Raw genomic sequence first — 16,353 nt, forward strand, 5'->3', positions numbered from 1 at the left:
GGGTTTTGAGGGCAGGGCAATGGATGCAGGTGCCGTTATCTGAGGTCTGAAGTTCGCCTTCAGATGTCACCCACGCATGACGTAGTTTCCCCACCCAGGCCAAGTTAAATTACCTGCAGCTTGCAATTAAGAGCCGTTTCCTAATCAGCAGCTGCTTGTGGTGAGTTCTGAGCACTCATTGCCCCCACACACCACAGGCACAGGGGCTCATCCTCACCCTCTGCATTGCGGTTTGGCCACCATCACCCAACTCCTGCTCCAGCTGCACTTGCCATGTGGACATTTCCTCATTCCTCCTACCTGGGGCAGAGGTAGACCTGGCCACCCCAACATGCTCCCCACGGCCCCTTGGCTTGGTGGCACAGGGTCTGTATGCTGACAGACCCATTCTGTGCCCAACACAGAGGGCGCCGTGCTCTGCACGGTGATGGCGGTGCCACACGGGACACGGAGCCTTCCTGGACACACTCAGAAAACACATCTGACATTGTGCAGAGCAAGGAAACCTCACCCTGGGACACAAGCTAATCTGTACGGAAACACAAAGTCGTTTCTGTTCCAAGCACCGATCCCCCCCCATTCTTTCTGTTCCCTGCACTGGCACCAGCCCATTCCCACCACCGCTGCCCCTGGCACGAGCACCTGCACACCCCATGGGGAGAGGGACACACGTACTTTGCAAGCCAGAGCCTTGCCCCATCGGCGAGGTGCTGCTTCCCCGCTGTCCTTAATACCCCCCCCCCCCCCCCCACCTCTGAGCAGGAGGAGCAGAGCATCGCCCCGCAGACGGACACTTGTGGGTGCCAGAAGGCTCTGCTGAGCACGGCACGGCGGCACCGAGAACTGCAGCTCAGCCGCGGCCATTCGCGGGGCATTGCTGCCCTCTGCTGAGCAGGAGCCCGGCGGGGAGCTCTGCACCCTGCGCTCTGCTCCCCGCACTCAGCGCCCTACACACGGAATCTTGCAACACGCTTTTTTCGTTCTGCAGCCTCGCACCTAGCGCCCCGCATCTTGCACGCTGAACTCTGCTAACTGCAGCCCTGCATCCCACACCCTGTGTCCCCACATCCCTGCTACTTCTTAACTTTGCATCTTGCATTCCTGCACCCCCACACCCCTGTACGCGGCATACTCCGTTTGCACCCCTCCCTCTCTGCAGCCCCGCATCCCTGCACCCGTGAATCCTGCATCCTCTTTTCCCCGCAGCTTTCTCACATCTCTGCAGCCCCCACCGGGGCACCACTGTACCCCCGTACCTGCAGCCTCACCCTCCCCCCATGTTATACATCCCCTGCACGCGCCTGCAGCCCCGCATCTTGCAGCCTCGCACCCCTCCCTCCCCCCGCTCACGTATTTGCGCGCCCCGCAGCGCCGCACCCAGCACTTCCCCGCCACGCCGCCAGGGGGCGCTGCGAAGGGACGCGGCGATGGGCGCGGTCTAGGCGGGGGCGCGGTCTCACCGGCGGGGCACGGGGAGGAGGCGTGGCGGCGCGGTGACGCACGGGGGCGCGTCTCGGCGGGGCGGCACGGGCCGGCGGCGCGGAGCGGTACCGCAGCCATGTACCGGGCCCTGTACAGCTTCCGCTCGGCCGAGCCCAACTCGCTGCCGTTCGCCGCCGGGGAGACGTTCCTGCTGCTGGAGCGCAGCAACCAGCACTGGTGGCTCGTCACGCGGGCCGGCTCCGGGGAGACGGGCTACGCGCCGGCCTCCTACCTCCAGCGGCTGCAGGTGGGCCGGGGGCGGCGGGCCCCGGGGGAGCAGCGGAGGGCGGGGAGCCGCGCGCCGGGGCGGCACGAGTGGGTGTCGCACCGCGGTGGCTGCGGTAGCGGAGCGCTCCGGGTCTCGCGCCCGAGGTGCCGGCCGTGCGGTGATGCCGTGCAGTGCGGCTGTGCGCCGTGCGGGCGGCCGGCCGGGCGCGGGGACGCCGGGGTACGGGAACGCGGGGCTGACAGCAGCCTGGCGGCGGCTCGTCCTGCCTCCGGGCGCACGGCTGGCGTCTGTATAAGCCCTTAAGCAGTTTACGGGCGCTATTCATTTACAGGGCGAAGGCCTTATTTAAAGCCCCGCGGTGGCACTGCTCCGGGCTGCTGCTCCTGCAGCCCCTTCTGTGCTGCCCGTCGGGCACGATGTGATGTGTGCTCGTCACGGTGGGCAGCCGCCTTCTGCCCTGCGGCCTTCTGGAGCGGCCCTCCAGCGCTGCCCCGCTGTGGTCGTTCTGGTTTCAAAATCTTCCAGGAAAAAGCATTTTGCTTTTGAACTTATGTTTGTTATTCACGTTATGTTTTGCTGTAGCCCCAAAGCACTCAGAGGTCGCTCACCATCTGCTGTGGGTGACCCCAGCAGTCTGTTGGTTGCCCACTGACACTCAAGTAGAGCTGCTCATGACCCTGTGATGCTCAGTTCAGCTGCGGCTTCCCCGGTGCTCGTGGAGCTCATAGCAGGAAACAGACAAGCTTTTCCTGCAGCCTCTCATCTTCATTTGGTGATGAAGTTTCTGGAGCCAGAACTCTCCTAGTGGTGCAGGAGGCAGCAGGACCCAAACTGCTGTCCTGCAGCTGTGGTAGTGCCCTATCTGTGTTATTCTGATGAGCTGAAGTCAACCTGCATGGCAGTGGGGCCCTGCATGGGAGAGCATCCTCTGGCTGAGCTGGGCTGTGGCCATTTGCTGAGCGTCAGCCTCCTGACCAACCTCAGCTTTAAAAAGGCACTGATGCCAATTAGTAACAGTCCTTTGCAAGGCAAATTAATTCCGCCCCAATCACAACAGGGAAAATGCAGCTCCTGATTAGCAAGGAGAGCGACTGGCCAACAGGAGTCACCATTGTAAAGCGAGGCATGGCTGTCAGCAGTGCGTCAGGCTCCAGGTGAGTGCCAGCAGCAGCTCTGAGCCCTTGCAGCAATGCTGGGGGGAGCACGGGGCTGCTTTCCTAGTGCCACCCACTGCTGGGAGCATCAGCTTCCTTCTGATTTGCAGGTTTGCCCTGTGTCCAGGCCCTGCTGGCTCAGGCTGTGTTCCCTGTGTCGGCAGAGGTGTTAACATTGCCTGGTGAGGAGGGGAGTGGTAGCTCTGAGCCGTTCTGGTGAGAACATGGACACAGCTGAGAGCACAGTGAGCAATTTAAGGATGCCTCAGGTTGCTCTATCTTTTTCTGCAGGAACAAACAGGCATGTGATAAAAATAAGACTGCTTCACGCAGCCTAGCAACAACTTAGAATTCTCCTGCAGCATAAGCAAATGCACAGAGGCACAGCACAGGTGATCCTGGTTGGATAGGCACGGGGATGGTGTTTCATTACCTCAGCTGAAGAGAAGGGAGGGTTTTGGAAAGGAGTGAAGCGTGAGCTCCCTTTGCTTGCAGGAAACCCCTTCATCCTGATGCATTCTGTAGTATTGACACATGCCCTGGGCTTACGTGGCTGCTTTTCTACAAGGACAGCAAACAGGTCAGTTCAGCAGCACCTCCTGGAGCTGGTATTGATGTGATTTGGGTCAGAAGGTGAGCAGACGGCTGTGGCACTGACCATCTCCTGCACTGCCGTGGAGCCCGAATCGCCATGTGTCATCAGTTCCAGATCTGCCACAGCTTGTAATGGGCGTGAGAGCTTAATCAGAGTGCTCGCACAGATCCTGAATAAGCACTTAGACTAAAAATAAAGTTTTATTTTGGAGAATAAGCAGCTGGTAGTGCTGTGCAGCTGAGGCTGTGTTTCTCAATACATGTAAGGAGCTGAAAAATGAGGCATTTTTTTTCTGGGCTGTCACAATAAGAGATGCTATCCTAGCAGAGCTGCTGATGCTTCAAAATGAAGTTTCATTCTTGAGATTAAATGACAGTCAGGGGAATTAACCATTTCTAATTACTGCAGCTAAAGATTGAACATCTTGGCCAGAAGTTGTGCAATCTTTCACAGTTCTGAATGATTAAAGTAGAAATGCACTAATGGTCTTTGGTTTTTGTTTTTGCTCGGTCACGTGTCTTCTGGGGGGTCATGGGGATGTGTTCTTCTCACTCAAAATACTTTGATTAAAAGCAATTAAGTGCTGTTGTATCAGATCTAAAAACTTGGGACCTGAGCTCCCACACCTGAACAGCTCTGTGCCTGTTGGTCCCACTGCTCGTGGTGGCACTGCCAGGCTCTGGGGCTGCTGCCTCTGTGGCTCTCCTTTAGGCTGCTGACTTTAAGGCTGTTGTAGGGTCTGTTCAAAATGGCTGAGCCTCAGAGACAGAAAATGTAGATATCCTTCCTGCCGCCCCATTTGCAGGAAAAACATCAACTCTGAAACTTAGTAGAGGCTGACTGGAGATGACTGAACTCACTGTTTGCTCACAGGGAAAGAAAGAGTGCTGAGCAGCAGGAAAACAGAGTTTGGATTGCTTTTCCATGGGGGAAAATGTGCTGGTATTAATGACTGTGGAAAAACAACATACAGAAGGGTGAAGGCTTCTCCTTGCTGGAGAAGAGTAACATTCACGCTCAGTGCAGGCTGCGTGCCAGGAAAGGCTTTGATGGGAGCAGACAGTATCATGGTCGTTGGCTGACCTAAGAAGATTCCCTGCAAGGTCTGGGGCATATTAATTCCTGAGGGGAAAGTCAAATCCCATATAAACGGGTATTTGTCTCTCAGTAGCTGAAACATTGGAAACAGCTGAATCTCTCTGTTAAGGTCATTAAGAGATCTCAGTGCAACAGAAACAGCCTCCTCCTTTTCTTCCTTTACTTATATAGCTCAGATGTATGTAAAAATAAGCAGCATTTTTCAGGGCATCCCAGTCACGCTCCCTCATGAAGGATTTAAACTTTGTCGTCCCCTTTCGAGATCATGCATGCATCACATGAGCTGCCAGTCCAGGCCTTGGAAGGATGATAAATTCCAGCAGGGAGAGAATTTCATCAGGAGAGAAGAGCCAGCAGCCTTCATGTGCAACTGTAGCATTAGATAGTCTGTAAGAAAATTAGACTTATCAGATGCTGATGCCGTTTGCGGTCAAAGCTACAGCCAGAATGTTATAAGGCATGGCTTCTGACAGAGCTCTGTGTGCAGGTGGGTTAGGAGATAGGCTGCGGCTCCAGCTTGCTGCTCTGCTGCGGAGCCTGTGTGTGCAGATTGCTTTGTTGCATCTGTAGCTAACTTGTGCTCACATAAGAAGGGAAGGAGCTGCTTTCAAGTCCCTGCCATGTGCTGAGGATCAAACAGCTGTGCCACAAAGCCCGGTAGAGGTGATATTTAATGTGCAAGGAGCAGGTTGGTCCCTGCCCTGCAGCAGAGAGGTGCCAGCGCGTCGCCTGGTTTCACACAGAAGACAGTTCTGTGCTACAGAATGACTGCCACTGAGGGAAGTGTGAAGGATATGGGGCCCATGGCCTCAGTGGGGAGAGGAGTGTGGGGGAGCCGTGGCCTCCAGGGCAGCAATCAGCCACGAGTGCATCGCACCCTCTCTGAGCTGTGGGTTGTTGCCTTTTGCTGTAGCTGGACGGGGTGCTGCGTGCCATGCCTTCCTTCTGCACACACTGCTCAGCTGAAGCTCATGTGCGTGCAGGCCGTCTGTGAGACGCCGGCTTCTGTGCCCGTGACCTGGAAATGCCAACGTGTGCTGGTCCTGGGCTCTGCTCAGCTGCGCACCGGGTTTAATTTGGAAAAAGAGAAAGCTGTCAGAGTGCGTGCTAGATAATTCCAGGCTGTGGGTCATGTCTTGCTAAATCACCAGTTCCACATTCAGGCAAAAGCTGTTAGTTATTTCTTGGTTTGTTTATTTTTTGCCACTACGAGTGAGGTAGAGCTTTGCAAGGCAGAAATCTGAGGGCAGGCCCCAGCTCGCAGGCTTGCCTTGTATTAGCTAAAAACAAAGGGATGAAGGTGTGGCAAGGTCCCCAAAATAGTGACCCTCCTTGAGGGAGGTGGGGCTCATCGGGGGCAAAGGGGTCCTGAGTGCTGTTCCTGCCTGGTGTTTGCTCAGCGTTGCCTGGCTCTGCCTGTCCTGCCCTGCAGGCTCAACCCCATGCCACAAACAGGAGATCCAAATTGCTGTCGACGGGTTTTCAAGGTTGGGAGCTCTGTGTCAGCTGGGCTCAGTGCAGTGACTGTGTGCCACAATGGGTGTGTTCTGGGACCAAACAGATGGCTGCCTGAAGAGATCAAGCTGAAGCTCCCCACCAAGCAGACAAATGCAAACCTCAGTGGCCGTGCAGTCTCGTGTGATGACAGCTCCATTTTGGGTGAGCTCAGTGAGCTCTGCACCCAGTGAGGCTGCTCACAGATGGCCTTTTTCCACCCCTTCCTGAGAAAAAGATGTATATTAGAAGAAGAAAGAAGGGGTAGCGTGATGTGACCATCCAGGATCAGGTGTGTTGTGCCCTGTTGGTGAGTCCCACTGAGTCTCACGGGACTGCAGTACCCTGCTTTTGGCCCTGTTCCTGAGGAGCATCCTGCAGCAATGGGTTACCACTGTCCTTGGGTGGAGTTCTGACTCACCATACGCTATAAGGGCTCGTGTGTCAGGGAAGCCCATCCTTTTGTTTGTTTTTTTTGCATGTGTAAGGAATAATTGCATTAAAACCCAGTACATGAAGTAGGAACAATGAGTAGAAAAGTTCTTCACTTAATGTATAAGCTTAGCGATTTCCCTGAGCCTTGCAGAGTCAGTGTTTGTAGCTGGAGGCTCTTCCACCTGACACTGTGCCCCTGAATTGCTATTCTTTTAAGTAACAAAGTTTTGTCTGCCTTAGAATCACCTTTTGATTTAGACTAAAAAATGCATCCCATGTAATGGTTTTTGGACTTGGTTTAGAGCATGTCTTTGGATGCTCGATAACAAGAGGGGACTGCATCATTGAAATAATTGTGAAGTTATTAAAAAGGCTGTACAATATAGTTCTTTACATCAGGGATGGGAACAAGCCCCTCCAGCATCCCTTTTTGGGAAGCATGATTTTGTCTGTGGTCTTTGGCTCCTAGAAGCCTCCCCCTTGTGATATGGGACAGCATCTGAGACTTCTGTGTGCATGAACCACATTTGGAATGGCTGTATGCTTGAGCTGCTTATTCTTGAGATCTGATTTAGAAGTTTAAGATCTCAAGGTAACATTGAGCTCCAATCACTTCAAAAGCTTTTAAACACAGTGATACAGTATTGATATCTGAGCAACACATTTTCCCAACAGAAGCAGTGTTGACAATGGTCGGTCCTGTGCTGAGTTGTAGATGAACACAACCATCTACCAGCTGGGCCATGTGGAGTATAGAGTCATCTAGGTTGGAAGAGACGTTCGAGATCATCAGGTGCAACCATCAGCCTGATCTACAGGATCCCATCACTGAGCCCTGTGTGAGCGTGGAAGGGCAGCCAGCTCCACCTGGAGCATTCAGAGGGCAAAAAAAGGGAGAGACAGCCACCATGGGCTTCCCAGCTGTGTGCCCTGAGAGTGCTGTAGCCCCATGCTGGCTCTGAGACAGCTTCCAGCCCTTCTCTGCCCCATGGTGGTCTTGTGCACCGGAGGGTTCTCTGGGCCCCACTTGTTCTGCTGGGGCTGAGCTGAGCCCTGGCCATCTCCTGTCCAGTGGGATCTGTCTCGCTTTGAATGGACATGAAAGTCTCTTTGGAATATGTTCATTTTAATTTGTCCTTGTGCTGCTGAGCAAGATGGAGACTGATGAGAGTGAATGGGGCATGCGAAAAGGTGGATGTGAGAAATCAATGCTGTAATAAGGCAAATGAGCTGGGGTGAAAGTTTTGTACGTGAGAAGCAAGCAGTCCAACAAATCTAGGTTTCTCCTCTTCATTGCCTTGGGCAGTGAGGAAAACAGGATTATGGCTGTTTTGCTGCCTTTAGCACAATGTCCTAAGAGGACATTCTCTTCCCGTTCCAATTTCTTCGTGTTTTCTGAGCCTCTGTCATTTTAAGCTGCAAAAGGAGTTGGGATTATAACTTGCAGCTCGAGCAGCAGGCTGTTTTTTCCCCTCAGATAGTGTGGACACTAATGAATTGCTTTTCTTCCGTGACCCACCTCTTGCTTTGCTGTGGGTGAAGTGTCAGCAAATCCAGTTGAACTCTTTAATCTCTAAGAGGGGGAGAAAAAAAAAAACAACTTAAAGCAACCCCCGTATCTGTTCTTGAGCTGAATTTGGTGATAACAGCAAGTTAGCCTCCTTCCACTGATAAACACAGCTCGACTTGCAATTCTCAAGATACTTTTGTAGGTCAGCGCGGAAACTGTTGCTGTGTCTTCGGTTTTGCAGCCCAGAAAAATCGTGCATTGTCCACCCCCACCATCTGCCAGTCAAAAAGCAGCTCACAAGGTCTCAGGTCTTAAGTTTGCACTTCTGGTGGGGTTTGTGGTGTTCTTTTTTGGTTTGTGCTCTGCCTTCACGGTCACGCACGCAGCAGCTCTAGTTGTGAGATGCAGCTACAGATGTCCGTGGTGTCTTCATTCGCTCTTAGCAAGAGTTAACATTGGCTTTATCGTTGTCCCAGGATAGCTCAATTGTGTTGACTCCCTGAATTTGCTGTGTGTCTCAGCAGAAGCATCCACTTTACCAGGAATAAATATGCTTGCAGCAGCAGCTCTTAATAAGTAAGAACATTGGCAGGCCTGGGGTTTTTTTCTATGGCCAATTAGCATGCTTTACCTCTTGACAACAACGCAGCCTGTGTTGTGTATTCCAGCCCTTCTGGTGCCTTTTCCCTTGCTGTCCTGCACCTGCACCCTCCACAGTCTTTTTATGGTTCTGGGCAGCAGAAGAAGCATCATACAGAAATGATTTTTTTTTTTCAGTTGTCTACTTTGGAGAGACTTTGTAAGCATGCTTTCTGAATGCCATTAGCAGGAGCAGTCCTCAAGGATCTCCTTTTCCCTTCTCTCCATCCCTGCTGGCGCCACAATTGAATGCCAGCGACTTGCATGGCTTCCCAGGCTTGTTTCTTCTTGACTCCATCTTTACCCCCCGTTGAAGCAACAGCCAGCAAACATGATCACCTGCAAAGGGTGTTTCTGTGGCTGTGTTTTCAGCTTGCAACCATGTTTTTGCTGATTCTGTCAGAGCGCATATGGGCTGAGACTTGCAGTCTGGCCCAGGCATCTCCAGCACTCTTGGAAGTTAGAAATTAAGCATGACCAAAAGTGCAACAAATGTAGGGTTTTTGTTCTCCATGTGCTTAGGATAACTGCATGTGAGTCACCTGGGAGCTGTACTGAGTCTCACTGAGAAGTAAGGGGCATCTGGAGTGTTGGCTTGAGGCTACTTATACATCACATGTCCTCCAATAGTTTCTTGCACTTTACTGCAGTGACTTTCCTTCCACTTTTATATATCCTGTTCTTAACCCTGAGCCTTCTACAGTACAGAGACTATCTGCAATTTCCTTTTCAGTATAGGCGTTAGCTCTAAAATATGTGCATGTGCTTTCTTTTCTTTCCCCTGCACAGATGCAGTGACCATTACTTGATCGTGCTTCATGCTGACTCATCTTGCAAACCGTGTGCCAAAAGGATGCTGAGCAGCCAAAACTTAAAGCCAGGACGCTCTGTCTGCCAGCTATTTACCTGGGACAGACAGCGAGACATCCCCTGGAGAGCAGATAACAGGAAGAGCTCTGCTCAGCCAGCGCAGGCTGCAGCCCCGTTGCAGTTCGGTGGCTGTGCCCCTGTGCTGCCCATTGGACTTGGTGTATTCTGAGAGCCGCTGGTGCCTGCACTGCCTGGTTGGCACATCTCCTGCCGGGAGCTCTGCCTCCTGCTTTAGCGGGATTTGCACAACAGAAGCCCTTTCCCCTTCTCTCCCTTCTCTTCGTTTCCCATTTGCTCATGCTGTCTGCTCCAGCAGCTGCTGTCAGCGGGAGCACACGGGCTGTCTGCGGGCCGGCTCTTTGTCAGCAGGGCTCAGCCACGTCTTTGTTTGCTCACTGCTCGGCAGAGATGCTGCAGGTTGGTTAGGGGCATTGCTCATCCTGTTTGCTCAGCAGCCAGAGCGGTTGCCCGTTGTTCCTGATGCATTTTTATGGTGCATGTTTAAGTGCTGCCAGGCGTAGTTTCTTTGTACCGAGAGGAGTAAGTGAATGCCTGTCTCTTGGCTGACAACCTGGGCACTGAAGTGTTCTGATTGGGGCTGCAAAAAGGGGAAGGGAAAGCATCTGAATTTCCTAAATCAAACCAAAAGGGCTGAGTTCTGTTATTTCTGTATGAACTGTGTGGTTCGGAAGGGGGAAGTCTTATCTGTACATCGCTGTGCCATGGAGCTGTAGAACAAAGGCCAGCTGGCTTTTTGTAAATCACTGCAGCCATCATTTAAATCTGGAAGGATTACAGCGTGCAGACGGCCGGGCGGTGACTGGGGACGGGCTGCATGTGACCTCAGAGGTGGTGCTGGTCTCTGGTGTGAGCAACAAAGAGCCAGTCTGTGCCTGCATGTGCCAGCAGGATCGCACCCTAGTCCCAGCAGTGCCGGTGCAGCTGCGTGAAAACAGAGCCGTCACCAGAGACAAAACTTCGTCTGTCCTCTGCCGTGGTGTTGTGAGAGCATGACGTGGTGGTGCTGCCGTGTGTCCCTGGCTCAGCCTGCTCTGTGTTCGTGGGCTGCTGTCACGGATGTGGGGTCTTGCACACGTGGGGTCTTGCACACGTGGGGTCTTGCACACGTGGGGCAGCTCAGCCTGTCTGCGCTGATGCAGCTGTCAACCTGCTTGTCTGGAAAATGCCTTTAGGAAAGGTGTGATTATTCTGGGCTACTGGGCAAGCTCTTCTGTGTGACTGCATTTAAACAACACGGGGTGGTAGCTGAGGAGAAATCCAGGCAGTGAGGGAGGTGCCACGTGGGACAGAAGGAAATCGGCAGGTGGCCCCGAGCAGGTCCTCTATTTGCTCATGTTATTAGCAAGGAGAGAGGAAATAATGATTTATTGATGCTTCTGTAATTCTCCTCTGCTGGGCTACGAAGGGAGAAATTTGGTTTTCTTTCTGATATTCCGGGGTCTAATTGAGATGTAAGGGCTGCCTGTAGGGCAGCTCTTCTGCAGGGCTGTGGGTGCCCCGTGTCTCAGCTGTGACCGAGCTGAGGATCTGCCATCTGCACAGCTCAGCGAGCAGCAAGTTAATGCTGCGCTTTGATTCGAGCCCTTCTGCCAGGGCTGCGTTAATAGAGGGTTGGGTGGGAAAACACAGGGAAGAGCGCGGCAGCAAAAAGCTGGTTGTCACTGTGCTTTTCTGTCAGTGTTAGAATGCCGTGCCATGTAGAAAGGCAGCAGTGCCTGTGGGTGCAGTGGGACGGCAGAGCTATGGCGTGGCAAGCATTGCCAGCATGCAGGGATGGGGAGCAGGGCTCACATGGACCATGGGCACAGCAGTGTGAAAGGTGGAATAACATCCTTACCAGAGAGCTGTGGTGCCCCATCCCTGGCTGTGCTCGAGGCTGGGTTGGGTGGAGCCCGGGAGGCCTGAGCTGGTGGGGAGCAACCAGTCCACAGCGTGGGCTTGGAGCTGGGTGGGTTTTAAGGTCCTTTCCAACCCAAGCTGTTCTGTGGTTGTAGGAACGTAGCCTTCCTTTCCAATGAAGTCATACAGCTGCATTCTAAGTGTTGGGTTTGGCCTTGATCTGATACCTTTGTGAATTTGGTAGGCGTATTTTAACAGACTTGTTTTTATTTTTTGAAGTTTTCCCCTGTTGCTTTCTCTTTTTCTGATCTTTCTTAGGAAAACAAAGCAACCAAAATACTTCCTGTATTTTTCATGCTCCAAGCTGAGGATTGCAGAGGGCTCCCATCCTCACCTTGTGTGCATATCTTTCTCACCGTCTGCAGTTGTTAATTCACATTTGGGTTAGTAATTAGGGAATAAATAATACATGGCAGGTTATCAGAATGCTGCACTCTGGTGCTGGGGGGGCAGCTCTCCTGACAGGGAGGGGCTGCATTCTACTGCTCTGCGGTCCCTGAGAGGCTGATTCAGGTGTACCCTTGATGAGATCGCAGGGGTCTCAGGTGTGAAAACCTCCTTCTTCCCTTGCCCCTTCACCACAGCTCTTCCCAGCTTCCTGCTGTGTGTTGGGTATGTCTTGTTTCAAAGCTGGCGTGTATCTCAGCCGAGCTGGCTGGCAGGAGGATTAAGTGTTGCTATGACAGTTTGGGTGTGGGGATTTGGAAAAGCCACCAAGTTGCAAAACAAGCAGCAGGAAGAAAACGAGCAAAAATGCAAACATGGAGTGAAGTGACTCTGAAGGGCACCAGACTTTAGGGCTGTCACATTTGTGGCTCTGTGCCTGCAGGGTGGTGAGAACAGCAGGAGCAGCAGGAGCTGGGTTGCACTGCCATCCGTCCTGCTGTAAGCTCCAGCAGTACATAAGTTCAAGTCACAGCTAAAGCAATGGGCTGACATGTGGGATGTTGCATTTCTCAGGTGCTGGAGCAGGATGTGGTCCTCCAATCCATCGACCGTGCCATCGAGGCTGTGCACAATGCTGCCATGAAGAACGGAGGGAAATACAACCTGGAGCAGAGGGATGTCCTGCAGTGAGTGGGACGGTGCTGGTGGGGGGTGGGCGGTGTGACAGGAGGGTGTGAGCTGTGCCTGGGGATAGAGATGGCCGCCACCAATCTGAGTCCCATGCTGCAAAGTGCCTGCCCAGAGAGCTTTTCAGTGCTTTTGCTGACAGCTGCTGGGGCTCCGGTCCAGCACATCAAGTATAGCGGTGCTCCGCTCCTCACACCCTTGGTGTACATAGAGGAAGAAGAAGCTGTAGGCTTAGAGGAGAAATCCAGAACCTCTCTGGCTCTTTTCTCCTCTCTGCCAGCCAGGAGTTGTAGCGGTGGTTGGCTGTGTGGCACAGGGCCCTGAAAGCGTTCTCAAATAATTGCTTGTGAGGAGAATTTTATTTTTTTCCTCCTCTGACACCTCGCCCTCTGCACTGAGGCACGCTGGTTTAATCTCAGCTGAACAGTGATTCTAAAGTGCAGGCAATTTCTGGAGCTTGCAATGCAATATGTGACTCTCCCTTGAGGAAGAGCCATTTTTCTCCCATGAAGCGATGAATAAATCATGGGCTTCTTGCAAAGCTTCTTCCTTCCTCCCCTAGAAGTGCTTCCTTAGTTGTTAATGAAACTGGCATCGGCGTTCGCAGTAATATAACCCATTCCAGCACACGTAACCCCAAAGCAATATATCATGTCGGCCCCTTCCTTAAGCTGTGCTCTTCCTGATGTCATCATTCCTTTTCAGAAAGCTGATCCATCACCGGAAGGAGACCGTGTCCCGCAAAAGCCACTCTCCCACCCCTCAGGGGATGGTGATGACTCAGTCCTCCAGCGACCACCACCTGGACGCGGCGCGGCAGCCCAACGGCGTGTGCCGGACCGGGTACGAGCGGCACCACAGCCTGCCAAACACTGAGTTCGAGGAGGAGGATGATGGCCCCTATCAGGTAATGGCAGCTGGGCGCCTCTGCGTTCCTCCTTCAGTGGGATAATGCTGCTTGGCTTGTTTAATAAGATGCCTTTATGGCTGAAGTCCCAGAGCAAGTGTTGTGTTGCTTGCTATGGCGCTGCATCCCCGGGTGCGGTAAGCTGATCCTGTGCTGTGTCCATGAAGCCTGGAACTGCCCCTCTGTTGTTCACTCTCTTGATGACTTTTGGGACCTTTGAGGGTCCAAGGCCTTACAGTGCAGGCTCTGCTCTAGACTGAGTGTTTCCTGAGCACTTTCTCAAAGAGTTGCGAGCTCCCCAGAGAACTCTTAGTGAAACAAGGGGAATAAGGGGGGATGGTTTTAAAATGAAACGATGGGAGGTTTAAGGTGAATATTAGGAGGAAGTTTTTCACACAGAGGGTGGTGATACACTGGAACAGGTTGCCCAGGGAGGCTGTGGATGCCCCATCCATGGAGGCATTCAGGGCCAGGCTGGATGTGGCTCTGGGCTCCTGGTCTGGTGGTTGGTGACCTGCACATAGCAGGAGGTTGAAACTAAATAATCATTGTGGTCCTTTTCAACCGAGGCCATTCTATGATTCTGTGGTTCAAAACAGCACCGGCGTGAGCTGCAGAGCTTCCTCCACATACTCAGCACTGCTTTGTTTCCCTCTTCTTGAATCTGCACAGTGATATCTTTGGTTCTTAAGTGTTTATCTGCTGTGGGTGCCAATGTTTACTGCTTAAATCATGAAGAAACAAAGACCTTGCTTTGTCTGAATGCTTCTTGTCATGATAAATTGAAGGTAGGATGCAGGGAATATGATTTATATGTAAAAAAGCAAACTGCCATAAGTGTTACACAATTCCAAGGTTACTGCGTGGCGTCGGCGAGGCTTCAGTGAAGTGGCCAAGGACAAGGACAGATGCAGCAGTTGTTCAGGGAGAGTGATGTGGCCGATTATGCCGTGTGGATACAGCTGTGTTTTAGGGCTAAAGGCTAAGCAGGGCTGAGCACAGTGATTTTTTTCTCCTATAGATGAGCACGTACGCTGTAGTTTGTCTTCATCTCCACACGATTATCTGAGGAAGGCAGTGCTTATAAGGCACTGATAGACTGTCACTGCAGCACATGAAGCTGCTTTTGCACCTAAAGAATTGCAAGTTCCCAGAGTGCAAAGGTAGCTCCAGCTTGTGTGGAATGCAGCAATCCCTACAAACTCCATTTTTCTTAGCCTTAGTTTTCCTCTCTGGGCAGCCAAACCAGCTCCATTCTCAAGGCTTCACACTATAAGCTTAGGAAATGGAGCACCTGAAGGTCCATTCACCACACTGATTTCCCATCTCTGTCTGGTCTGTGCTTTGGTTGCTTGCCAAAAAGGAGCAGGATGGATCCATTGGCTAACAGAGCTGTTTCTGTCTGATGGCGCCAAGGATGCAGCCAAAAAGATTCCAGCTTAGCCCTGTGCTGAAAGGGCTTGTTGAGGTTATAGCTGCTCAGCAGAGGGGTTTCCTGTATGCTTTAGAAATAGGAAATGGAGGAAACATCACTGCTTTCTTTCACTATATCTGGTTATGCAGCTGTCTGAGAGTCCTGCTGAAAATTAAATTTTCTCAGCAACTCCAGAAAAGCAGAAGTCAGGGCGTGTTTTTCACTGGGTGCATTTTATGTTTGCATATAAAATCATGAACAGAATTTGAAGTGCAAATTTCCTCTCAGTAGCTTTGTTCCCTGGAGGCTGAACTGGCTGAAATGCATGGAGGTGGCACCATGCTGAGTCTCTGCTCCTTCCCCACAGCAGCACAAGATGGGAGATGCTTCCTCCGTTCTCTCCTCCTTCCCTTGGGGTTTTGATGCCTCCCCCCCTCTGCTCAAACCCACTCCGGAGCACGGGGCCAGAGAGGGGATGGTCATCTCTCACCCCCGTGTCTGGTAGTGAAATGCATTTGATGCTTCACATTCCACCCACAGCCTCAGGGGCTGAACTCACAGCGCTGGAGAGCCGCCTGCGTGAGGCTATGTGGGGCTCTGCACTAACATTAGTTCTGCATCTATTAATTTAGACACGAATCTGCAATGGTTGTGTTAAAGTCGTGTGGTAAATTTGGAAAGGAGAACGAAGTCCTGGAAATACTCCAGAATGTCCCAGCCCTAGCAGCCTCCAAATAATGTCGCGCTGCTGCTCTGAACTCCACGCCTGCCTGCTAAATCCACTGCTCCTGTAATTGTGGCTGTGCCATGCCAAGCAGCCCCAGCTCGGGTTGTTATCTGCTGCTTTGCCTTTAGCACAGCTGAGCGTGCCGCGTGTTGGAGCAGCCCTCCAGCCTTGCATTGTTCAGTCCCTCCTCATCTGCTTTGGTGCTCGCAGCTGTGCCCGCTCCTTTTGGACCAGTGTGGGTCATTTTTAAAGGGCAGGCACCTACTTTGTGGATTCCAGCCAGTTCTGGATGCACGTATCACGTAGCATTTCATGCAGATAAGGATGGGAGATGGATTGACAATAACAGCAGGGCTCAGCCTGGGGGTTTGCAGCAGTACCTCATTGTACTCAATGGGCTGAAGGCTCTTGGAAAGGAGTGACCTGCTGTGTGACACTAAGTACGCTTTTTCTCCTTGTTGTACTGGAGCCATTCGAAGTAGAGACTTCTCAGGACTCAGTCTCTATTTGCTGTGGGTTGGGTAGCACTGCCCTGTGTGCCTGGGCTGTGCCACACTGCTCTCTGCCCAGCTCACAGGGAAACTTTTCTTCCAGGGCTGGAGAAACCTAGAAAATCAACAACATGGTGATCCAAGTGCCTCTGTAGCAGATTCCAGGTGGTCCCAGCCTGAGCTGTGGGAGATGTTCAGCCATCACCTCCTTCCTCTTCCCATTCAGAGCCGAATGGTTTTGTTGCAGGCAGCAACTGTAGTACCCCAAACACAGAGGCACATTGCAGGCAGCCAGCTGCTGAAATGCAGCAGTC

The 16,353-nt window shown here is 52.3% G+C and overlaps 1 protein-coding gene across 2 annotated transcripts in view; it reads left to right on the forward strand.

Moving 5' to 3' along the window:
* Nucleotides 1-1,492: 1,492 nt before the first annotated feature.
* The window catches only part of NCKIPSD (NCK interacting protein with SH3 domain), a 35,138-nt gene continuing 20,277 nt past the window's right edge, over nt 1,493-16,353 (forward strand). The window contains exons 1-3 of one of the 2 annotated variants that reach the window (XM_048957090.1): nt 1,493-1,729; nt 12,387-12,499; nt 13,206-13,407. In XM_048957090.1, coding sequence (XP_048813047.1) covers nt 1,559-1,729; nt 12,387-12,499; nt 13,206-13,407 — 486 coding nt within the window. In that variant the 5' untranslated portion in view covers nt 1,493-1,558. Of the gene's footprint in view, nt 1,730-2,761; nt 2,866-12,386; nt 12,500-13,205; nt 13,408-16,353 lie in introns of those variants that run through there. The other variant, XM_048957091.1, reaches the window with a different exon arrangement.

This window comes from Lagopus muta, chromosome 11 (genome assembly GCF_023343835.1).
Source record: "Lagopus muta isolate bLagMut1 chromosome 11, bLagMut1 primary, whole genome shotgun sequence".
Taxonomy (NCBI): Eukaryota; Metazoa; Chordata; class Aves; order Galliformes; family Phasianidae; genus Lagopus; species Lagopus muta.